At 56.2% G+C, this 25,394-nt stretch overlaps 1 protein-coding gene across 1 annotated transcript; it reads right to left on the reverse strand.

Moving 5' to 3' along the window:
- Positions 1-973: 973 nt before the first annotated feature.
- On the reverse strand, positions 974-20,657 carry CYP26B1 (cytochrome P450 family 26 subfamily B member 1). Its single transcript, XM_076337549.1, has 6 exons — positions 20,454-20,657; positions 18,005-18,229; positions 4,696-4,971; positions 3,504-3,659; positions 2,328-2,609; positions 974-1,380 (listed from the first exon to the last, which is right to left on the reverse strand). The coding sequence occupies exons 1-6, from the start codon at positions 20,655-20,657 to the stop codon at positions 988-990; spliced, it is 1,536 nt and encodes a 511-aa protein (XP_076193664.1). The 3' UTR covers positions 974-987.
- Positions 20,658-25,394: the final 4,737 nt, after the last annotated feature.

Below are 25,394 nucleotides of genomic sequence, written 5' to 3' on the forward strand. Positions count from 1 at the left end.
CCCGGTGCTCGCAGAGCCGTGGCGAGTGGCGGGGCCACGCAGTTCGGAGGCTGGTGCCTGCACCTTGAGGGAGAGCAAAGGCACCGAAATGCCCCCAAAACGGGTGCCTCTGCACAGGGAAGGGGCTGGTAAGGGGCTGCAGCGGGGGAATGGATGTACACAGGCCGTGTAGCAGCAGCAGGAAACTCAACGAGAAAAAAAGGACATGCCCCCACCCAGAGCCCCAAATGCAAAATGCATTTTGCAAAATGCAAATATGCACTCATCCGAGGCCTCAGAGGGACGGCTCACCGTCTGTTCGGCCCCGGACAAGACACCACAGGGTTTTTCAGTCCCGCAGCAGAGGCGAAACGGCAGCCCCCCTCCCCAGCCTGCACCGGCACCAGCGGGAGAGGGAACGGGAACGGGCATCGCTTGTCTCCCCCTCGCCAAGGAAAGCCTCCAACGCCCCGAAACAAAAAACACAACTGAACAAATGAAAACAAAACAAAACAAAACAAAACACTGTTATCACCAGCTAATTTAACACTGTTAAAAAAAAAGATCAGAGGCCACCCAAGAGCCACCCCGGGACACCAGACCTCTGATCGCCGGCTGATTTCCAAAGCCTTTCCCGCAGTCGGGTCTTTGCAGCGCTCCTCCTCGCAGCAGAAGTGTTTTATAGATATTTATATATATATATTTATAATATTTAGATACTGTGTATGGTCAGACAACCCAGCTCGACTCAAGTTTTGCGACTCTTCCTCCTTCCGAACGAAACGAGACGCACAGCGACACCCCAACCTTTTCCACGCCCCGCGGGAAGAGCAAAACGGTTTTGGCAGCTTCACCGGTGGATAAAGCAGTCCCGACCCGGAGGCTCTGCGAAGCGAGCGTCACGGAGAAGCTTCTCGTCCCTCTCTCCTCCCCTTCTGTTCGTCCCCTTGCCCCCACCCCACCCCTCCGTCCCCCAGCCGCCCGTCCCTCGCGCCGCCGGCGTGGGCTTTACACCGTCGCCCCCAGCATGGCATCTGTCCCCGTCAGGATCTCGTTCTGGTTGGAATCCAGTCCGAAAAATTTGACCTTGAGTCCGTCGACCGGGTGGACCACAGGCACCAGGGTGATTTTGGGGAAAGTCCTGGTGGCGAGCTCGAAGCGGCTGGTGCTGGCCAACTCGATGGCCAGCGCCTTGAGGAAGAGTTTGGCCAGGTGCTTGCCCAGACAGGTCCGTACGCCTCCTCCGAAGGGGAGGTAGTGGAACCTGCCGTCCTTGTCTTCGCTTCGACCCTGCCCAAAGCGGTCAGGGTCGAAGACGTCCACGTCCTTGAAGACGGGGGCGGTGTCGTGGGTGTCCCGGATGCTGTACATGACGCTCCAGCCTTTGGGGATTTGGAAACCCTGCAGAGAAGAGGGAAGGGGTGGAGAGAAAACCAGAGCGAGTCAACCCTACTGTAAAGGGAGAGGGAGTGGGAGAACAAGATAAAGCCGTTTTGCTTTGTCTGCTTTTTCCCATTTTCTTTGGGTTTATTATTCGAGCGTGACGCAGATTTAAAAGAAAACCAGAGAGTGCAGCACAAAGGGCTGGGAGATGGGAATCCTGGGTTTATTCCTGCCTCTATCCCAGGGACCCGCTGGATGATCCGTTGCTATTTATTTGCTTTGCGGTCGCTGGCAGGAGTCGCCTACCAGGAACCCCGTGGTGCTTGACTGCCGCCAGGCAAAGGGAAGCAGCTTTTCTCGCGCCCGTGCCATGCCCTGCGCGCTGACCAGCCCTCCCCAGAGCATCCCATGGCTTTGCTCACACCCCGCTGCCTGTCAGCCCCACACGCCCAACGCACATGTCAGGGCCCGGGTGATGAGAAACGGCGCGGATTTATCATCCCCTGAGCACTTTAAAAGGTTTCCGACTCAATCATTACATTAGTAGGATTTACAGTGACAAGCCAGGTCTCAAGATTTTGTTTTGCTACTAGGAAATTCCAGCCATTGCGGTGAGTAATCCGCCTGTCATCCAGCAGCCTGGAGATGCCCTTTGCAGTAAACCTTTCCCTTGTCACACCCCAGTTTAGTTTTTGGCGTCAAACATTGTCACGAGTTGCTCTTTGAAGCATCACGCCTGTCTCCTCTTTGACAGCCTGAGTGCATCCCTCCCCTGCCATGGGCCAGACCCCATCATCCTCCTCTGAATCCGGAGCAGTTCCACCTCCCATCACCAGGAGGACCTAATTTCTCCTCCCTGAGGTCTCATCTAAGCCAGGCTCAAGCAAGCTTTGCAACAACATGCAAAAAGGTGGTTTTGGGGAGCTCACGGTGCAGCCACACCCCAGAGAGATGGCAATACTCACATCCAGCTCGAAGGTTTGCAGCACTGTCCGGTACCCCCCAGAGATGGGGGTGAAGAGGCGAAGCACCTCCTTGATGACGCAGTCCAGGTAGTGGAGGCTGTTGATGTTGTCGAGCCGGAGGGAGCCCTCACAGATGCAGCCGTTGTGGAGGATGCCCTTGCTGCGCAGCTCCTCCCGCAGCTTCTCCAGGACCCGGGGGTGTTTGAGGAGCTGCGTGATCAGAGAGGTGCTGGCGCTGGCGGTGGTGGCGTAGGCAGCGAAGATGAGCTCCAGGGTGCCATCCTGAAAGACAAGAGCAAAGCTGGGGTAAGACACAGGGGATGGACAGACAGACAGGCCAGCAGCCGCGGCACGTCAAGGGACAGGCACACGGGCTGTAGCAGCCTGCCACAGGGCATTTCTTTCCCCTCCATATCACAGCATGCAGCGCCATGGGGCAAAGGGACATTTCCCCCTCCTTGCCCTCTGCATGGGCAAGTTCTCCAGCTGCTGGGATGTGGCTGCTGCTGCTGGTGGGAGAAGGAGGGCAGAATCACTCCCACCCCAGAGATGTTTTCCTTGCCCCTCTCAGCTGACGCTGCAGAGATTTCCCCACACCCAACAGCTCTCCAGCCTGGTCATGTCTAACTGCAAGGTCTCTCCTTGTGCCGGCACAGGTCTTGGACATGTGCCACGGGGAGCTTCCCACAGAGCCTTGGAGGATACTGAGGGCCAGACAGGCAGGAGAGAAAACCCTGGGGAAGGCTTTGGATAGCACATGAAGGACAAGTTATGCCATGACCCTGCTGCAGATAACAACTTGCCGAGGGCTCGTTTGCCCTGCTAAAGGAGGCACCATAAAACTGGATGGGTCAAGGGATGAAGCTGGTCAAGGCTGAAAGCTTCAGCAAACTTGTACGGTCTTTTGGCATTCCCTGGAAATGCTTTTTAGAAAGGGCTGAGCGTGATCTGCAAATAGATATGGCCCGTAGGAAAGCAACTGGCTTGTTGGCACCATAATCCACCAGACCAGGATTCACCTGCAGCTCCAACAACACATTGTGTTCCCCCAGCTCTCACTGACCATCTCAGTTCTGCCCCAAAAAAATCCTCCTTACACCAGCTCACGCTTTGCTCTTCGGGGAGCCCCTGCCCTGAGCACAGCAAGGACAAGGTGGCCAGGGGGAAGATCTTTACCTTCAGCTCCTGCATGGTGAGCTCCTTGCCATGCTCTTTGCCGCTCTCTATCAGGATGTCCAGCGCGTCGGCGTAGTCCTTGCCCTGTGTGTTCTGCAGTTTCTCCTGAATGGCTTTCTCCAGCCCCTTCTGCAGCGTCTCGCGTGCCCGGATGCCCTGCGGAGTGGAAAGCCATCAGACCACGCAGGACACAACATTAGCACCACCATCCCGAGCCCAGCATCCCCAGGAGCTGGAGACGTGCTCAGGACAACACGTTTAAGCAATACAACTGAAATTGCAGATGGTCAAAGAGAAGAATAAAGATGCTGAAGTTGTTCCCGGGGCAGGAGGAGCAAGCCCCGAGTGGGCGAGATTACAGGCAAGAGTAATCAGCACCTATGTGCAAATGATAGGTCTGATGTGGGAGCCCCAGTACTGCACCAGTTCACAGGCCTCCGGCTCACCCTGGGATGTATGGCAGTCCCTGGGAAAATTGTCTCACAAAGGAAAGACAATTCATCTGAAAGGATCCTCTTCCCGGGAGCGTAACGGGCTTCCCGAGCAATTTTATCACCTGGTCTCAGTAAAGCAATTCCTATGTGAGTGCAGCTGCACCTGGCTAGCCGGCTGCTGCAAATGCTTCGGGGCTGCAAATGGTTGGGCTCATTCATGCGGTCAATAACAATAACAAAATTTGCAGTGATGATCACAAAAATGAATTTTAAAACCCCGTATTTCCGTTACCAAAATTCCCCATGAAAAAAATACAATTTTTTGTCTATGTTTTTTGTTACGTTTTCATTTTGCATCATTGGTCAAAAAACTAGAATAGTTCTTGGAATTAGAAGGTCCGCTGACCTGATTTGGCCTGGGGACAGGAGGGAAGTAACAGGAGAAGGGTCAAAGAAATACAGCAAAACAGCCAGTTACAAGTGAGGAAAAATTACGCATTAAATCCGGGCAAGTCCTGACTGCATTCTCCCTTGCATTGAACCGCTCAGTCCCTAGCACTCTAAAAACCTATGAACGGATGTCCATCTCCACTCTACCGAAACAGGACTTTGTAGCCCAAAATGGACCCGCTGCTAGAGGTCAGAGGATGAGGAGACATCCCACCAAGAACCTGTAGAGATGGGGATTAGCCACCGCCCCATTAACCACAATAACTTGGTGTTATCGGCTGGTGGAGGACTTAACCCAAATCTCTTACCCTCCTGTAGCCGCTGAAGGGAAGATCCACAGGCAAAGAGAAGACATTCTCCACGAACTGCTGGTAGACCTCAAAGAGGCGGTTGAGCTCCTCATCGGGGATGCGGAAGCCCAGCAGGACACGGATGGCCATACGGAATGTGAGCTTCTGGGTCTCGTGGTAGACATTGATGGACTCGGGGTTGCTGCTCCAGGCCCGAAGGGTGTCTTTGATCACCAGCTGGATCTTGGGGAGATAGCTCTCCAGTGCCTCATGGCTGAAGATTTTGGAGAAAACCTACAAAAGAGAGTAAGCAGAGATTTCTACGCAGCCCCAACACGCTCATCTTTGCCTTTCTCTAGTAACCAGCTTCTCCCCACAAAAATGGACATCACAGGTCTCCTGCGCTGAGCAGAAGACTCATCATCATCCAGAATTCATCATCCAGAATCATCGACTCCTAAAACAGCTGCCAAAAAGGGCCGATGGAGAAATATTAGTTGACAGATCCTCCGCAGGCTGATCCCCACCACAGCCGTCACAAATGACGGGCAATAACATGGTGCAAACCAGAGACGGGAGGAAACACTTCACCCTGCGCACGGCAGGATGGATGGAGCCAGCTTTCCCGCAGCTCCGTGTCTCATGGCTCCCAGTTACATTCATCCCACGATTTGGATGCTACTAATACATCTCTTCTACAGGGATTCTCTAGTGTCTAACATTATGGTTGTGCACACACACAGACACATGCAAACTTTTCTCTCAGTGGGAAGCATCGGCAGTTTCTTGCACCTATCAACCACCCTTTTTTAATATATATGTAAAAAATAAAGCAAAATAATTATTTTGAGGCATTTACGATCTCTGTGAAATCTGGCTGAACTTAGACAGGGGTTCAAGTGGGGAAGAGAGGCACACACGTACCAGAGGCTGCGATCGCACACGGCTCATTTCCTTGGGAAACCGGGCAAAAGAACTGATGTCAGTAGACAGTATTAATTTAAGCTCTGCGAGTAAACACTGCGCGGGAGTGGGCCTCCCCAGGTCTCCGATGCTAACGGCTCCTTACTCCAATTTGGGCCAGGGCCCGCGCGTTGCCCGAGGAGCTCAGCAATGCCAGGAATGTCCCTTCAGCCCTCCCCGGCGCAGCCCACAGCACACGCTTTCATTCGGCATCCCCGCCGCATCCCTCCCAGAGTGCACCAGAGGAAAAAGTGCTGTTTGTTTATTTTTTATTAACCTACACACACACACACAGGGCAGCACGCACACACGCGCCGCCACATGCCAGGCCTCCGGGAAAATCAAATTAGAACAGGCTCCCAAGGAGGGAGCTGCAAGCCTGCATAGCCTCCACCGGTGGCCAGTTCCCGGGGGGGCTCAATGCACAGTGGGGGAGCTGCAAAGTTATCAAACCAACAAGAGGAGAGAAATCAAAGCCGCCCCCTCTTTCCATGAGCGCCGGACTCGCTGGAGCTGTAAATGTGAGAATTTCCTCCGCAGTCAGCACTCAAAGGGAAAGGTAACATTTTCCTGGCTGCGACCCCTCATTGCTAATGCACATCGTTCGCTGGGAGTTTGTTTGGTGAAATAACACCTCTGTCCCCTCGCAGCCCGGGCAGGAGGCTCGACAAGAGCCGCTTCATAACGAGCTGCACTCGGGCTGAGCCCCAAGTAAAACTCATCACACAATACACAGTGGGGCAGAGCTCGGAGGCTCCCCGTGGAAATATCAGCTTGCAAACGGAACGGTAGGAGCGATGGGAGAGAAAATGCAAGCAGACCAACAGACAGATCTGCCTGCAGACAGACAGCCGTCCCCGGATGGCTACGCAGAGCAGAGGCATGAATGAACGGAGCGGAGCAATGAATGAACGAACAGCGGGGCCACGGTGAGATCACGGCGAGCGCGTGAGATGCTGCGGCTGCTGCTTTCTGCTGCCTTTCCATGCTTCACAAGCTATTTTTAAGCCTGGAAAGGGCAGTGATGCTCAGGCAGACCTGCCTGTGTGAGGGGGTGAAAAAGCAGCCACTCAGAAAAGAAAAGCTGGAGGTGCTAAAGCTGAGCCCCCCGGCTGCCTGGGGAAGGTACGAAGGGATCTGGGAAAGGACTGGTTCCTGGTGGCCATGAGCAGGACACCAGGCTTTGAGGCAGTGCTGGCTGGAGGAGAGCTGGCAGCCCCGAGCTGCTCGACAGGGATGGGTCAGGACCTCCAGCGTGGGGCCGGCAAAGGGACACCAATGTCTCACCATCCGACTGGCGTCTGCCCTTCATCCATACTGCGGGGTTTGGGATAAGGACAGAGGCTCCCAGTGAATCACGCTGCTCTCCCCAAAGGCTTCCCATGACTCAGTTTCTCCAGCTGAAAGCAGAGCCGATGAGGGGACAGCCTCTGCTTAAGGAGAGCCGAGGCTGCAGCCTTGCTTGGAGCCACCATCCCGATGGAGGTGGCCCCTGGGGCTCCTGACCTGGGGCAAACCCCGTCCCCCCCCAGCTCTGCCCAGCATCACCCACAGGCAAAGTGCTCGAGGACCCCCTGCACCCTGCAAAAAGTGCAGCAGCCCAAGAAATGCCTCTGGTCCCACCGTGCAAAACTGCTGCAGTGGTGCAGAGAACCAGCCCGGGACTGGATCCACACCCCGCGGACCAAGCCAGACCCTGAAGAGGAGAGTGCCTGTCCCAAGGAGCGATGTGCAGCAAAGGCACAGAGGAGGGGACCCTCAGGAAGAGAAGACTGAGCCCCTGTGGAGGTCAACGCAGCACCTGCCCAGCCTGAGAAAGGGCGAGCATTTAGCACTAGGGGATTGGGGGGGATTTTTTTCTTTTTTTACTCTTTTTTGAGCTGTCCTTTTGCTATCAGGCTCCTCCAGCCCCAGCCAGCTGCACCCCACATCTGCCGGAGCCTGCAGCTCCCGGCCACGGGGCCAGCCAACATCGCGAGCCCCGGCCACGCTGCCAGCTCGCTGCAACGTCCCGTCCGCTCGCCGCCGCTGCACTCCACGCCGCCTAATCCCAGATGTCAGCGGATCCTTCCCCCGCCAGACACAAGTCTGGATCCCCTTCCAGTCACCTCCAGTTCAACCCTGCATCTTTCCAGTTGATTAAAAAGGAGAAAAAGGCAGCCAACTTTCCCCGACAAACCTCCGCGCGTTTCTAGCCTAAAATTCCTGCGCCCTCTAGTGAAGCTGAGCCGAACGTCTCGGCCGCTCACCGGAGCAAGACCAGGCAAAGCCAAGGAGCATCGGTGCAAAAACAGCTGCTCCAGAGCTGCCAAGAGGCAAAATCAGCTCTAAGGTGATGCTCAGCTTTGCTAACAGCGAGATGCAATAGCCCAGCCATGGTGGGGGTCCGGCTGGGTGGCCTCGGCGGCAGTGCCGGGGCAGTGGCCAGGACTTTTCAGGGATGCTGGCAAGAGCCTCCATTTTTTTCACATTTTGATATGTTCCCAAAAGAACCAAGTCTTGGGATTTGCTCTGTCTGGGCGCATTCATTTACACACACACACTCACCTCACGCCGAGGGAGACACCACCACCCAGCGAGCCTGGCTGGAAACTTCCAATCCGCCTCATAGTGGAAACAGGATATTTAAAGATTTATGGTTTTCCTAGGGCAGAAAATTCCTTCCCAGTGTCTCGGCTCCAGGATCTCCTGGAGAGGTCTAGCTCCATGTGACAGTGAACTGCCCCCGGTCCCAGCTGGATAATACCCCAGCCCCATCCTTAAACCACACCAAAGAGGAGAGGACATTCAAGCGAAGAGCCCTGAACTTCAACCCACAGCGTTTTCATGCGTAGGAAAGGCTTCGTTTGGTGGCTGGGATGGAAAGGAATTAGCAGGGACGATGCTTTTCATTGTGTTACCCCTCCTTGGTTCTGGCCAAGCCTCCCCATGCCAAGCACAAGCTTCAGCCCCTGCCTTTTGCTGACCATGGTCTCCCCTGCTCCCACCTGGCACGTCAGCACAGCAAAGAGGGAACGGAGTTTTCCTTCCTCCCCTCCAGGAGGAAAACTTACGCTTTGGGATCAGACACCTGCGTCTCATCCAGCCCACGCCGGCCAAGGCTGCTGGCCCGACCAAACGAAGGCACGATTAGCATGGAGACGTTTTCACAAACCAATTTGGCACCCACTGGCGGCTTGGCTGGCAGGACGTGTCAGGAAGCATCCAAAGCAGTGTCTCAACCTGGAGACGTACTATTTCTTCCTATATTTCAAAGGCCAGGCGGTGTTTGTCCCAACCCTGTCCTGTCACCACATTATAATGGATGTCTGCCTCTCTCTGGCATCAGACGCGGGGCTGCCAGACGTGGAGCCCACTGCCATGCTCCAGCAGGCTTGTAAACCATGATATTTTTGGAGCGGGATGAGAAGGCTCATGGGCAAGAGGCTGCCCTGGCATCAGGAGCACAAGCAAAGCAGAAACACAGCAAAAAAGTTGTGCAGACTGTGCAAGGCACCACAAAGAGGGGAGGACCTCCACAAAACCCCAGCGCTGCCCTGACGCTCTGCCGTCTGTTTTTAAAGGGCTTTGCCTTTCACAGGCACATAGCAAAGAGCTGATGCCTTTTCTCCCCGTGCTGTAATTGGAAAATGGAGCACAGGGACCACTCCAGGGTCTCCTGCCATGCTCCATCACGGGAGGAATCCAGGCCCAGTGAGAGGGAAAAGCCAAGAGTTTCAGCTCCCGACCACCCAAAATGAGCAACGCTGGGTTTGCCCATCAAAGCATAGCGCTGCATGCAGAGCGCAGGTGAGGAGCGCGGGTGTCTCGTCGGAGCTGAAGGCAGCAACCTCTCCCAGGGAGAAATGCAAGAGCCCCACAAACGCTGCAACCTGTCTCCAAAGGGAGTCTGGTTACAATAGCTGGAGTCTCCAAACTCGGCCCAGCTGAAGAAAAGAAATGGAGTGCCTTTGCAAAAGGCAGTTTTACCGAAATGCGAATGACTCTCAAAAAAATGTGTTGGAAAAAAATGTGAAGATCATTTCAGCATCCTTGTTATGATGATCATGCACCTTTCAGGGTTGCCCATACCCCTAATTTTTAAAATTTTTTTAAAACATCTAGGGTTGTGAGAAACTCCTAGCGCTAATTTCATATTTCCGCTTGAGTTCAGAATAAAAATGAGCCCAAGCACCCCATTTCCCCACAGCTCAAAAATCTCCATGTCCGAGCAGCTCTCCTACAAACGCCCCACATGGCATGGGAGACTTCGCTTTCGATCTGAAACCTTTAACAGGCCATCAGGTTAAAGGGGCTGTGATGCAAAGGCTGGGGGTGAGAGCAGGGAACAAGCAGGACGCCCTACATCTGTCTCAGCACCCCCCTCTGCAAAACTGCCTCGTGTCTCAAAAAAAACCAACGCCAGCACCAGCAAAATGCAATCAGCTACGTTCAGCAATTTAGGCTTATTAGCCCACTTTATGGGGTTAGCTAAACACACTGCGGTTCTCCAGCATCTGTGTGCCTGCACCACCTCTGAAGTGCTGCTCCAAGTGCCCTCCCCCCATTTATTCACGAGGAACCAGTGCATTTGAGGAGAGCAAAATTCACCTTACGTATTGTCACCGCTCTTCAAGGAGGGAATCAAACACAGGGAGGGAAAGAGAAAGAAGGTATCACATCACCGGATAGCGTGGCAAAGAAATGGGAGCTGTGTCCAGCCAGAAGGGATTAGAAAGGTGGGATCAGCCGGCCAAGAAAAGGTCCAACAGGGCACACACCCGCTGCCCATGGCTGGTGTCTTTGGCTGGAGCCGTGGAGAAGGAGCATCCTGCAAACCCACCAGGCACACGGCTGCGTGGTCAGAGCAGCCATTCATCAGCGTCAGAGGGCCGGGTCGAGCTGGGATGGGCTATCCCGTTTGGTTTCGGACCACATACTAAATCCCAGATCTGTGGTGTGGAGATGAGGGTTTACCCAGAGCTAAAGAGGAGGAGAGCAGCTTGCCCAGGCAGCAGGGATAGTGCCCTGTCCACCACTGCGGAGCCAATGGAGGAGAAATATTAGGAGAAAAGCCCCCTTTTTTGCTGACCCCCTGCATATGCCTGGCGCACGGAGCGGGAACCAAAGGGAAGGGACCCCACACGTTTAAGTAACCCAGAGCATGGACTCTCCTAGAGACAAAGCCAGACTTGGCAAAGAAACCAGCCTCGAGTGCTCTTCCAGGGGAGCACTTAGTCCTTGGTCCTGCCAAGTGTTCCCCAAGCTGGGAGCGGAGCAGAGTGCAAGGGGTGGCCACGCTCACAGAGGGGATGAGAGGGAAACACCCACCCCACGATGCAGCCCACTCCATCCCAAAGGTGAAATAAATACATCTTTCTGAGCACGCATCGTCTCTTGGCAGAAATAGGGGAAGCCGCTTGGAAAAGCGTTTCCTCCGGCAGCTCTGCCACCAAAATCCTGAGTAAGGTCTTGTAAGACCTCTGCGCATCATATGGGGATAAGCACACAGCTGGTGGTGCGGATGTCCCTACTTCTGAACACATGAGCTCCTGCCAACTATCAGAGGCCTCTTCTGAGCTTTAAACTAAGCCCAGGGAGGAGATGACAAGGGCTGAGATGACCCAAGGCCACCCTACAAAATTAAGGAGAAGAAAGTTTAAGAGCAAGCTGGCTGACAGAGAGAGATATTTAGTGGTAGAAGTGCCACCTGAGAAGTAATGGAGAGCATCACTAATCCGAAACAAAGCACTCAGTCCCCAGAGGGATGAGCGGGATATTACAAACCACAACTCAGCAGGTTGCTCGAGCTGCTTGGAAGGATGGAGTATGATGCAGCAGAAAACCAAAGCTACACAAAGACAGTGTAGGGCAGATCCTGAGCCTGAAAAGCTGCCCCCCATCTCTGGGATTAGCTCCTGGCAACCCCCATCCCTGCTCTAAAGTGGAGCCTGGACTCATGCAGAGCTATGGGCTGCAGATGGCAGCTCCACCCAGCACAGAGCATTGCAGCCCGAGGAGGGGCTTCATCTTCTCTGTGCCTCACAGGACATCCAACAACTTCCATCCCAGATGACACGGAAAGGTAGAAAAGCCTACGTTAAAGAGGTTCAGCTCGCAGGGTATCGTACAGCTCCCGGGCTGTAACCACGCTCCGACACAGCACAGCTTCTCCAAGCAGGATCTGAGCTTGCAGGGCATTTTGGGGTGGAAGGCGGTATGAAAACGCATGAAATTTGTCTTTCAGCCAGGAGCGCCTGCACTTTGCTTTTTTTTTAATCCATTGGAATTACTCTGGATTTACACCACTGTAGATGACAGCGCTATTTGGTCTAAAGTCAATGAGCCAACCTAACCGACAAATTCTTCCCCAAGACCGCGAACGGGAGCCCTCCTCCATCAATGAAAGCCTTTTCTCTGGCTCCAGCGGCTTTTGCCTATGGGTTAAAGCTCACGGGGCAGCAGCCCAACGCGGACATGCCGAGAAGGGGCTGGGGCCGGGCCAGCCGATGGCAGCTGGAATCCAGCCCGCTTGAGCTGACCAATATGATTCGGGCGGGGGGGGGGGGCTCGTATGGAAGGGGATGGTTTCTTTTCCACCGTGGGATTTACAAGTCACATGGAGGAGGGCGGTGGGGTTGGCTGGAAATGCAAGAAAAAAAACAACTAAAAAAACCCTCTTAACAGCTTGGGTCAGGGTATTTTTGTAGTGCGAAAGGTACATTCCCGCCGCCTCCCATCCCTCCTTCCTCCTCCCGCCCCTCTCCCCCGTCTCCCTCCTTCCCTCCCTCCCCTCCCCAGTCCAGCCCACAGCAGCTGGTTTATATTTGGCTGTAAATTTATGGCCCCTTTTGTGTTCTTAATCCTCTTGCAAACTATATTAAAGCCTCAGACCTTTCTACTTGGTGCTAATAAGCTCAACACTTGTATGCCTCCGAGGCAGAACATTAATTGTGGTGTGTTAATGAATGATGTAGTTTTGGACAGTGAGACAAAACAGGCCGTTTCTCTGCACCACTGTCTGCTTCCTCCTCGAGTCTCCGGGTCTAGGATGTCTACCCAGCCCACGGACTGCTTTTATTTTATTCTTTCTTTTCCTTTTTAAGCCAGCTGTGCCTATTTTGGGATTACTATGCTGGAACAGAGCATGGGCCCGGCGAGTCCAGCGCTCTCCTGCCAAGGCTGGATGCTCCCGAGGAAAGTCTGAGTCCCACCTTCCCCGTGCACCGTAGCACACCCGCGCCGGCAGCGCGTATCCTGCACGGGGAAACTCCTTCCTGGCCCTGGGCGCTGCTCAGTCTCGACCTAAAACCTAAGGGCCATGTGTCCTGGCCATTTCCAATTCCCATTTCCTTCTCCACCGAAATGCTGGGGTCCCTCGCAGGCACAGGAGTGCCTCCCTCTCTGCTGAACTTCAACTTCCCACTGGCCTTACATCCCATAAAAACAGAGCCCATGCTATCGCCATGCCTAAGAGCAGATTTGCTTTGCCTTCGTTACAGCTCGTATTGACCCAGGGCTCAACACTTCCAAAAGACACGCAGTAAATCTGGAGCGACTGCACTGATTTCACTGGGGTTTCACGGGTATGAATGGGAGCTCACGGGTATAAATGCAACTGAAGATGTCTAAAAGGACGAACTGAGAACGAACTGCCAGACTGGGACAGGGTCCCAGCACGGCCCATACGACAGAGGTGGCATGACTGTGCCACCAAAACAAGAGAAGGATGGGGAGAGCACCGGATCGTGGAGCAAGGAGCACCCTCAGCCAGGCACCATCCCCAGTCACCCCTTCCCAATGAGTTACTGTAGGAGAGCAGGCGCTCCCTTCCCTTGCGACATGTCACGTCCGACCCCAAGGGATGATGTGCATCCTTTGTGTAATGGAGAGGGGCAGGGATCTGCCACCAAAAAGCCAGAGCAAAGACATGCCTATGCTCAGCCAGACGTGAGAGCAACGTGGCTGCTCCTGCCAGTAACCTGCAAGGTGATTTCGAGACAGAAATGCCACCATGGAGGAACGAGCTGCAGCACGGGTGGCCCAGATCCTTCTCCAACATCAACATAAACTCCGTGACCCAACAGCAGTAACAGCCTCTCAGTAGATATTCATCTCAGGAGGGAAGGTTGAGGAGTTTTGGGTTGCTTTTGTTTACTACTTGTAAACTGTTCTTATCGACCAGCTTCATCTCAGGCCAAGGACAGAGCCAACACTGATGACATCTGCAATAAAGCGATACCCCTGACGCAGGCAAGCCCTGCTCCCAGCCCCGCTCTCACCCTCCATCCCACCCCACAAGCTGTCACGTCCCTGGGCAAAGCTGACTTTACACCCAGAGACCCCCTCTCTAATAACTGGAGAGTTCATTTCCCAAAAGGGAGAAGTTTTCTCCAGTTAATATAAACTTTGACAGCTTTCTGCAGGGGAGCTTTAATAAATAGGGGATGGGAAAGCAGAAAGCTGCCATAGCTACCGGCTTGTTAATATGGCTTTGTTCCTCCTGAGCACCTTTCACATGTGCATCTCGGAGTCCTTTACCAGCACCTATGGGATTTAAGCCTCTGGGATGAAGAGGAGGATATTCATCTGCTTTATGGAAGGGGATACTGACTCTGTACAAGATTCTGAAAAGGAGCCGAGATAGGGAAGCAGCAAACCTGAGAGAAGAGCTCCAGAGACCGAGTTGTCCGACCGAGCTCTGATCCCATCACCGTCATGGGCAAAGTGTCCTACAGCAGGTCCAGTAGCGATAGCTGAGGTTTGCTGGTCCTGAAGTTACACTGAAGAGCTAAATCTCTTTGGAAAGCTTTGCCATACACGGCCAGCAAAACAGCCGATTTCAGTGGCAAGCTACCAGAAACATCATGCAAGAACATGCTGGGCTTAAAGCTCTTTGCTAGAGCTTGTCTTCACATCTCAGTGGCAATCTGTCCCATCAAGAGGAGACCACGGCTCAATTGCCAGGGAATGATGAAAGAGTATCTGCCAGCGCTGCTGCAAGTGAGTGCAGCTCCACGGGCTTATAGAATGATGACGAGGACTTATCGCAGGTGGTGACCATGTAAATGTTGGTGGAACAAGAGCTAGAGATCACCCCAATGGTTCAAGTTGCAGAAAAGGGTGAGCACATGGGGTTTCATGCTCCACCTTTCCTCGTGTTGGCTAGCACCCTACACCACAAGCAGCCTCACGAGAAATCAGACCTCACGTACAATTTCTGGCAAGACCAGAAAAAGGGAAACCACTTAAGAGAGAAGGCTCAAGCTCAGTGATGGGGTAAAAAAACAGAATTTGACAGCTGGATGGAGCTACCGCTCCAGAAAGCCCCACAATACTTTAAACTGAATTATCAACGGCCTAAAAGGTTTCCCAGGAAATACTACTGCTCTTCTCCATGGAGCTTTCAGACTGCTTAAAAGAATGGGTTCTTTTAATATTTCTTATTAATACCAGCATTCTTACTATGAAAGTTGACAAAGTCTGTGAAAAACGCTGTCTTCTGCCAACAGGTTCTTTGCTCGGTTCCCCGGCAGGTCAAGAGGAAGGTACAGACCTAAGAGAAAAACTTCTACCTGGAAGGAGCAAGTTTAAATCTTAAATCTAGTGCTTTCACCTCAGACCTCTCACAGTCTCAGCAGCAGGACAGGGAGAGTTAAAAGTCAACACTGTTTAACAGCAACAAAAGCTCAGGGCTAATGAACTCAAAAGACGTGGCAATTTCTGCCGGTAGAAGGCACCTGGCCTGGAAAAAGTTTTAATCTGGTCATCGCCATCTCACCAAGAACAAAATGATCTATTTTCTTCCTGTTAGAAGCAGGTTCCCCTTCTATCCACGTGCGCAAGTCACTCGGTCCAGGGCGAGGGATAGTTTGCGTAGGGAGAAGGCGATTCAAGCAGCTGCCGGGCTCAGGGAGCACCCAAGGGTGCGTGACGCATGAGATGCTCACCTCCACGAAAACGGTAATTAAGAGGCGACCAAGTGAAGGAATCAGAATAACCTCCCGTTTTCAAAGGGAAGGGAATCAGCTGAGCCCAGTGTACCCAACCCCATGCTGCTGAAAGAGAAAGCTTAAAAAATAATTAGCTACTCTAGCATCCCTGGTGCCGCTGATACGGGGAAAGCGTTTGCTCTCGGGCACGCCAGAGCTCAAAGCAGAGGCAAGGTGCACGAGCAGGAGCAGGCACAGCTGGCAAGGGTCATCCCGGGACAGTGTTTTGCCAGAGTACCTGTTCTCAGGAGGCTTTAGCCATCCCTTAAGGAGGAATTAGGATCCTTGCCAGCTTGGGATCGTGCATGATGCCAAAAATCTGGAAGGCAAAAGGGTTTTGAGGAGGAGAACGGAGATCCAGACCAGACTTTGGGCTCAGAAAAATCTGAAAGCATTGCGATTCACAGTTTAGGGTGGGACATATATTTCCCACTAGGTAAAAACACGAAAGTGAGAACGTCGGGTATAAATATCGAGGGAGAGAAGGTCTCCCCTTTCTATGCTGCTGGTATTGCTCCTTGCTGGTGCCGGCACTTCCCATCTGAGCTGTGGTACAAATTACAAGTCCATCAGGATACCACAGAGGTCAGGCCTCCCTTTTCCGTGACCCTGTTCCCATAACCCACGCTCTCCTCGCCTCCCCCAGTGTCTGTTCCTGAGGTCTGAATTCCGCGGTTTTATTAAGGCGGTTGCAACCAAAGGCCTTCAGCTACCCACTTTTCAGTAGCAAAAAATTATCTTGCCACGCAGAAGATAAAAGCAGCAGTGAAGGAGCGTAGAGGCACCTTCAAATCGCTGGCTGCTGCTGCTTAACCCTCCCTTAATAGGAAATAAATAGGAGCCAAAGCTGCTGCCTTCCTCCTGCTGCCAGAGGAAAGCGCATCGCTCCCCATTTCCCTGCACCTCTCCCGCCGCAAATTATGCTCCGTGATGGAGGGAGCCCCATGAACTATCGCCCTTTCTCTTTGACAGCAAGGTTGGAAAATATACCTCCCTCCTTAAGAAAAGAAAAAGAAGTAGCCCAAGCAAACGGCGGTGTAATTGCAAACACCGAGTTTGCCCGGGTCCCGGGTAGGGATTGACACCGCGTTTCTTGTGGTATTACTCGAGTACTGGCTGACAGCGCATTAAGAAACGTGACTAATGGGTGTCATGGGGTGTTTGTCTTCTCGTCTTCTCCCCCAGGAGAAAAGAGCGAGCGGTTCGGTTTGGTAGGGATTTTATAGAAATACATACTCCAAAATAGGGAATCCTGCTGGAGCAGAGAGAGGAGAGCGGACCTTGCCTCGGGGCAGGGACTGGGACAGCCGCTTGGCGCTGGGTACCGCACTCCCCTTGCCAGCAACGCCGTCTCCGCACCGCAGAGAGGGGGGCAGACACATTATCTTCACCCCAAATCCGCTGCCTGCCCCAACCCAGCTGGGAAAGAGCCTGTCCCATGGAGGATGGGATGCGAAAGCCATCACCCATGTCGCCACGCCAGCCGGCGCAGGCTGTCACCTTCGCCACCGCCTTTGCCTGTGGGAGCTTTGCTGATGGGGGGACATGAGGATGATCCCCCACATCGGCTTGGGCTCAACGCCCCCCAAAACCAGGCTGCCCTGTGCTACCTGCCTGCCTTAGGGCCTGTAAGGAGGGTCTCACCCCGGGACCACCGAGGGAGTGAGGCGAGGCAAGGCCCCAGGAGGGTCTCAGCCCCCCTCAAGCCAGCTCAGTCTCCCCATGCGCTTCATCCCGGGACCCCCATCAGCGCCCCAATTTCCCTGAAATCCAATGCAACGCCCAGAGCCATGAGACAACCCTCCACCCCCACCCCCCCCCAGCAAGCACAAAGACCCCGCGGGGTCTCCCTTGCAACACCCCCCCGTCGGAGCCTGGAAATGGGGGGTGCCGCGCCCCGTTGCCCCCCGCCCCCCCCCCCCCCCGCCGCTCCCCTCCGCCCCACGCCGCGCTGTGCCCTCCCGCTGCCCGCCGGCCGCATCGCCCTTTTAAGAGCCCTCCAGCACCGCGCTCGCCGCTCAGCTCACGGCAGCCCCCGCCACGCGTGTCACCGGTTGCGGGGGGCTGGCGGGGTGGTGATGGGGGGGAGGGGGGGGGGGCCAGCACCTCCGTCCTCAGCGGGGCAGCCCCGCGCGTGACGCCGCCGCTCGCCCCCTCGGCTCCCCATCGCCCTTTTAAATTCCTCAAAGGCATCGAGCGCGGACACGGGGCGGGGGGGGGGATGCGCCCACGCGGGACCTCCCACGCACGGGGGGTCCGCGGGGAGAGGAGGGGGAAAAGGAGAGGAGGGCGAGAGGGGAAGGAGAGAAGGGGATCCCCCGCCCCACGCGCGCACCCACGCCCTCCCCGCTCCCCCCCCCCCCCCCCCTCCCCGTCTCGCGTGGGAACCTCACCTTCCTCTTGTGGCGGTGGATGTCGCCGATGGAGTTGGCCACGGTGTTGGGCCCCAGCAGCATGCGGGTGCTGCGCGGCCACTCGGTGCTGACCAGGTGGTGCTCCCCCATCAAGATCTTCCGCACGTTTTCCGCCCCCGTCACCCGCACCAGCGGCCGCCCCAGCAAGTGCGTCTTGAAAACGTTCCCGTACTTCTCCCGCCGCGAAGACTGGAAGCAGGAGCCCTGCGGGGGGGCGGCGGGGGGGGGGGAGAGAAACACGGGGAGCGGGGGGGGGGGGTGTTACCGCACGGCCTCTCCGCGCCCGCGCAGCCGCGCCCACGCGCGGGGATCTCCGCGGCGCAGCGGGGAGCAGCTTGGCGGGGGGGGGGGGGGAGGGGGGGGGAGGGCGTCGTCGCGCCTGCAGGTCTGGGGTGGGGGGCAGAAATGGGGGAGAGCGGGGTAACCCCGACATCCCACCCGCGCACAGCCCGGCTCCCTCCGACGGGGCGCCCGGCGCTGCCCGCGGCGCGCCCGCTCCTCCCGCCGCCCCGGCGGGGGTCGGTGTCCTCCGCCCCCTTCCTCCTCCTCCTCCTCCTCCTCCCTCCTCCCCCTCCTCCTCCTCCTCCTCCTCCTGCCTTTTACTTCTACCTTTACCTCCCCTAGCACTTTTTAACCTTTTTTTTTTTTCCCCTCTTTTTTTTTTTTTTTTTTCCCCTTCGCTCAGGCTGAAATTTACTCGAAAGGCTGCAATTTGCCTAAGTAAATCTCCAGATTTGAGAGGGTTTAATAACTTTCCCACATGCTCCGGGGGCTTTTGTCGGCGAGGAGGCGGATGGAGCCGCGGGGGGGAGGGGGTGTCCCCCCAAAAAAACCCCATCCCGAGCGGGGAGAATAGCTGCGAGCGCTGCAGCTCCGGTGCCGGGTTGTGAGTGCGTGTGTTTATTTTGAAACAAAAGCGCGGTTGTGAATTTCAGATGTTCAGGTGACCCTGTTTCTTGATCTGCGTAAATATAATTAAAGTCCTTTTTGTGGCATTAATAAAGAGTTATTTGTACACCATTTCCAGGGCAGCACAAAGAGGACCTTTATGTGGGAGAAGTTTCGAATGGAGTCCAATTTATACAAAATTTTGTATTTTTAGCCCTGGACTCTGTTTGGACGGAGCCTGTGGAAAAGCGAGAACCCTTTTCTGGTCCCCCTGTAAAAATCTGATAAATTTCTTTAAAAAATAAAGCCCTATTGAGAGCGTGCGGTTAACCCCTTCGGCGCCGCTGGCGGGGAGGGGGCCGGCCGGGGAACGGGGCCGCCGCGCCGGGCTCCCACGTCGGGGCTTCCCCGGCGGCGGCGGGGGGGGGGACGGGGGGACGGGGGGACGGACCGGGGGACGCCGCAGCCCTCGCAGCCGGGACCGGGCTGCCCTGCCCCGCCTCGGGCTCTGCCGTCCCCTCGGCGGTCCCGTCAATGAAACGCGACCTTCGCCGGCGGGAGCATCCTCGCCGGGCTCCCATTTGCTTATTATTATTTTTATTTTGCCCTAGGAGGAGGGGGTGGGAAACCCTCGGGCTAATCTTCCTCGGGGGTTCCCTCCTGGGATGCTGCGAGCCCCGGGGTGCCCCCAGCCCGGCCGGCGGCTCCCCCCGGAGCGGGGCACCCCTCGGCCGCTTCCTGCCTCCTTTCCTCCTCTCCTTTTTTTTTTTTTAATTTTTTTTTTTCTCTTTTTTTGGCAGTCACCCTCTCGCAACGCGCTCCGAGGGGATCCCGCTCCGCCCGCCGCTGTTCAGCATTTAGCAAGGTTAATCCCGGGTTAATCTACCGATTACCTCCGCGGGCTTCCCCCAAGACCGGACCCGAGCCGGGCGGGTTGCGAACCCGACGGGAGCGGCCCCGGGGACGGGGGTTGGGGGGGGACGGGACGAGGAGCTCCCCGTGCCCCATTGCGCGGGCGTGGGGTGGCGAACGGGGGGACACGACCCGGGGAGCCCCCCGCGCCGTGCCCGGCGACATCCACCCTCGCCCCGGGGCTACATCCCACCCCCGGCTTTATTATTGCTATTTATTTTTTTCCCCCAAGGATTTCGGCTGCAGGGGGGGGGGAAGAAAAGGAGGTTTTTTGGCAGCGCGGGGGAAGACCCCGAGCCTCCTCCCCGGCACCGAGCAGCCCCCGCCGGGGGAAGCCCGCAACGCCCCGGCCGGCGAGCGCAGCGCGGCGGCCGCTCCGGGGGCGAGCCCAGCCGGGCCGGGCTCCCTCGGTTCCCCCCGCTCCCCAGCCGTGATCAACCCCCGGCCCCAGCTACCTCCCCAGCTCACCGGGAACCCGCATGATGCAATCGAAAGGAAAAGAAAAAAAAAAAAAACGGGGGGGGGGGGGGGGGGGCGGGAAGCCTTAAAAAAAAAAAAAAAAAAAAAAAAAAGCCGGTCCCAGCCCACCTTCCAGGGATGGAAGGGAAGGGAAGGGAATCCTCCTTACCTGCAGGAGCCAGTGGAAGGTTTCTCCGATTAAAGGGAATCCCATAGAGCCTTTAGGGATTGGTAGCTTGCAGGTTTTGTCGCGGGTGGCAGCCCAGCGGAGCTGCCACAGCTGTTGGGACACGGCCAGCAGCAAAGTCAGTGACACCAAGCACGCCGCGAGGGTAGCCAGTGCCGAGACGAGATCAAAACTTGCAAAAAGCATATTTGAGGAGGAGGAGGGTGGGGAGAGAAACAGCCCCTTGACAGGCACCACACTCGCACCCACACACACGCACGCACGAAAAGAGGGCGATTGCGGAGCGCACGCTAAAGCCTGCCCTGGGGGGTCCTGGGGCGGGGGGGGCCGGGCTCGCCCCCCTCTCCGCGGCAGGTTAGAAAAACAACAGGAAAAAGGAGGGGGGGGGGGGGGGAGGGAAAAAAAAAAAAGAGGAAAAAGAAAGGGGGGCAAAAAGCAGTTTCTCCTCTGTCCCTCTCTGAAAACTTTGTTCTTGTTTGGAATAAACTTGACAGAGTGACACAGGCGAAAAAAAAAAAACAAAACACCCCACACACAACACAAAAAGAGAGGAAAAGAAAAGTAAAAAAAAAAAAAAAAACCCAAAACAAAACAAGAGAGACCCCAAAAGAAGGGGGTGGGGGCAACTGAGTAGCCAAAAACGCAAGAAAAAAAAAAAAATTTAAAAAGAAAAACCCCGGAGTGAAAAAAAAAAAAGACCCCAAAAAGTCCAAATGCAGATGCTCTGGCTCTCCCTCGCTTTCAAGGCAAAGCCACACACACCAGAAGGGGGGCGGAGGGGGGGGGGGGGGGGAAGAAAGGAAAAAAAAAAAAAAAAGGAGCGAGATTTTAAAAAATATTAAAAAATCATAAAATAATTCAGCCACGACCCTGGAGAGGTGGAAGAATTAAATAGCTATATATATGTATCTATACACACGGAGCGAGACGGATCGGTTTATATCTCTATCTACATATATATAAATATCTCTCTATAAATATATATATCTCTATATGCCGGTTATTTGCTAGCCCCAGACTTTTCACCAGATTTCTTCTGTAGAGAGGGAGGCAGGGCTGCTGGGTATAGCCCCTCTCAATGTTGAGTTTGAGTAAAAAAAGAAAGTCAATGTGTGTTTATATAGAGGCGGGGAAGCCGGGGCTGGGCTGGCCGCCAGCACGGCTGCTCCCCCCGCACACCCACCCTCACTTCAGAGGGCTCCGGGGGGGGGGGGGGGGGGGCGGGCCGAGCCGGGCGGACGCGGCGCTGGAGCGTGCGAGCCCTGGCCCGCCGCCCGCCGCACGGTCACGCCGCGCTCCTCGGCCTCATCCTCCTCCTCCTCCGCCTCCGCCTCCGCCTCCTCTTCCTCCTCCTCCTCCTCCTCCTCCTCCTCCTCCTTCGCCGTCCGTACCTTCGGCCTGCGGAGAGACAAGCGCGGCTCAGCCCCGGCGCCCACCCCACACTCCCCCCCCCCTCCCCGGATGATTTGCCTCCCCCCGAAATGATTCCCCCTCCCCAAATCATCCCCCCCCCCCATATTTAACCCTTAATGATGCCCTCCTTGCAATGCCCCCCATCATTTTCCCCTCACAATGACTCCCACCCCTCTTGATGATTCCCCCTCGTGATGGTCCCCCCAATATTTAATCCTTAAAGATTTCCCCCTTGCGAGGATCCCCCCGAGATTTAGTCCTTAAGCATTTCCCCCTTGCGATGACCCCCACGCTGTTTTTAACCCTTAACGATTCTCCCTTACAATGACCCCCCCCAACATTTAACCCCAAATGACTTCCCCCTAGTAACGATTCCCTCTCCCAAGACCTACTCCCCCCTTACAATGACCCCACTAAATGTTTAACCCTTAACGATCCCCCCTTGCAATAATTTCTTCCCTGCAAGAATTACCCCCGACGATTCCCCCCCTTGCAATGACTCCCCCACGCACACAAGATTTATCCCCCGATGATTTTCCTCTTTCAGCGATTTACCTCCCACAATAATTTGCCCCGGGCAATGATTTCCCCCCTCCCCAATAATTTACCCCCTCTATTGATTTGCCCCTCTTTCATTACTTGCTCCTTGCAACGATTTACCCTTCCCGTAATGATTCGGACCCCCCCCTCCATTTCCCCGCTTGCAACTCCTTGCTCCCCTCCCATTACTTCCCTGCTCCCAATGATTTACCCCGCTGCAATGATTTGCCCCTTCAGTGATTTACCCCCCACAAGGATTTACCCCCTGCAACGATTTGGCCTCTTGCAATGATTCCCCCCCCCCCCCCCAAATATTTGCCCACTTGTATTGATTTCCCCCTCCAGATATTTGCTCCCAGTGATTTACCCCTTGCAATGATTTACTCTCTGCTCTCACAGTATTTTTTTCGAGTTTGCTATATTCCACACACCCCCTTTTTTTTTTTTTGGGGGGGGGGGGGGGTGTCTGTGACTGTCCTGACCCCCCCCTCCCCGGTGCTTTCCAGAACAGGGGGCTGGGGGACCCCCGCTTTATCCGAGGTGTGTTTCCAACCCAGACACTGCCTTGCACAGGAGGCTGCAATACCGCTCCCCCCTCCCTCCAGCCCCCCCCCCGCCCAGCCACCGCAGCGATGGAGGCAAAGGCAGGTATCCGGGCTGCCTGGTTACAGGCAGTTTTGCAAAGCATTTGCTTCAGATTACAGGAAAAACAAAAGTTCATTGAGTTCCCCCCTTCTCCTTCGCCACCCCCCCCCCCCCAAGCCCCCCCGCCCAGCGTCCCCCTTTAGCCTCCCCAGCTGGTTTGAGTCTGGTGCCCGGTGGGACTGTGGAGCGCCGAGAGGGGCTGCGCCCCCCCCCCCCCCCCCCGCGCTGCGGCTCGGGGGGGTGTCCCCCCCTTCCTTTGGGGTGACACAGGACTAGAGCCCCGTTCCCGCGACTCCCCCCCGTCCCGGTGCGGGGATGGACCCGGGGTGCGGGGATCCTCCCGGAGCATCCCGGGGCGGGTGCAGAGACCCCCCTCCCCAGCGTCCTTGGGCACCCCCGGGGCAGGGACCCCCGACCCCCCCCCCCCCCCCCCGGTGCAGCACCCTCCCCCGCCCCCGTGTGTCCCGGTGCCTCCGGGGGCACAACGCGAGGCAGGATTCCCCCACCCCCGTGCATCCCCGCGGACTCGGGGCTGACACCCCCCCCCGTGTATCCCGGCGCAGAGACCCCACACACCCATTGCATCCCCCCGTATCCCGGCGAAGGGAGTTTCCACCACCCCGCCGGTGCATCCCGGTGGAGGGAGACCCCCCCACACACCCCGTGCCTCCCGGTGCGCCCCGCCGCAGGGACCCCTCCCTCCTCTCCCCGTGCACGCGGGTGCAGGGACACCCCCCCACACACACCCCCCCCCGTGCACCCCGCTGCAGGGACCTCCCCCCGGTGCAGGGAGGCGCCCCCCACCCCCCCCCCTCCCCGGTGCATCCCGCTGCAGGAGCCCCCCTCCACGGGTGCGGACCGGCAGCTCCCCCCCCCCGCCGCCGCCGCCGCCGCCGCCGCCGCCGCCGCGCTCACTCTTTGCCCTGCCGCCCCACCCGGTGGCGGCCGGCGGCACTGCAGGCGGCGGCGCGCAGGTGGCCGCGGAGCCCGCTCCGCACCGCTCCGCACCGCTCCGCGCCGCCCCGCCCCGCGCCGCGCAACGCCGAAGCCCCCTCCTCCCTGCAGGGTGCCCCCCCCCCGGCTCGGCCCGAAGCGCCTCCCCAAAGCACCTTCCCAAAGCTGCTTCCTAAAACACTTTCCCAAACTGCCTCCCAAAAGTACATTTCCAAAGCGCCTCCCCGAAACACCTTCCCTAAATACCTTCCCGAGCACCTTCCAAAAACACCCTCCCAAAACACCTTCCCCAAATTCCTCCTGCCACGCTCCCCAGCGCTCCTGGCCCGGCCGCTACCCCGGGATCCGCCCCCCCACACCCCCCACCCCCCCCCCGGGCCGGCAGCCCCCGGCTGCAGCCCTGGATCCCACCAGCCAGCCTAGCTGAACCCCCACCCCCCCCCCCCCCCCCGCCACACCTCAGCGGGCTCAGATACCCCCCGCTAAGCGAGGAAAACGGGGGAAGGAGGGCTCAGTTCTCCCCTTGTCCCCCCAGATCAGTGTGGAGGGGGACGTCGTGCGTCTCCCAGGGTGGTGGCAGCCAGCCCGACACCAGGCTCAGCATCAGACCCGGGCTGGGACGGGGGCTGAGAGTCGCAAAAAGACATTTAAGAGAAGCACATTCACCTCCAACAGCTTCGCTTTGGCCCCTGATGGCAGCATCTGCCATGGAAAACACCCCTGGAACCCCCAAACTGCGGGGCCGACCGTAGACATGCCCAGCAAAGAGGGAGGCCTTGTCTGCCTCGCTCTCCTCCTCCCTTCCCCAAGGGAAAAAACATCCCCGAGATGCTCTCGGCCCCCCCAAAGCAGCAGCGTGCGTGAACAGAGCTCGTGTGCCGAAATGTCTCCCACTGCTTTATAAATGGGTGAAAATGCCCCTTTGAGGGGCTGGGAGAGGGACAGGAATAAGCCACCAGTACATATTTTCATAAGAATCTGTTTGTTTTCCCGCTGGTGGAAATTTAAGGATAAGGGGGGAAAAAACCTAAAAAAGATTTGATTTTTTCAGGGGTTTCTTTTTTTGCAGAATTTCCCCCCTCTGGAGATAAAGCCGTGAGAGTCCAGAGGGAAAATGTCTTTTCCAAGGCCAATGGCAGAGCTGAAACCAGGTCACCAGGGCGCAGCCACGGCTCTGCCCAGACGCTCCCGGCTTTGCCCCAGCTTCTACCGTAACCTGGATAATTTTATCATCATCTGCAAATAAAGCCAAAAGCCCGTCAAATTGCAAACGGGGTGGAGAAGGTAACGGAGGAGCAATTATTCATGAGGAGGCGAGGGGTGATGGCACCATCAGGCAACAGGTTTGATAAAATCAGCCCCAAGGAGCGT

This window comes from Aptenodytes patagonicus, chromosome 4 (genome assembly GCF_965638725.1).
Source record: "Aptenodytes patagonicus chromosome 4, bAptPat1.pri.cur, whole genome shotgun sequence".
NCBI lineage: Eukaryota > Metazoa > Chordata > Aves > Sphenisciformes > Spheniscidae > Aptenodytes > Aptenodytes patagonicus.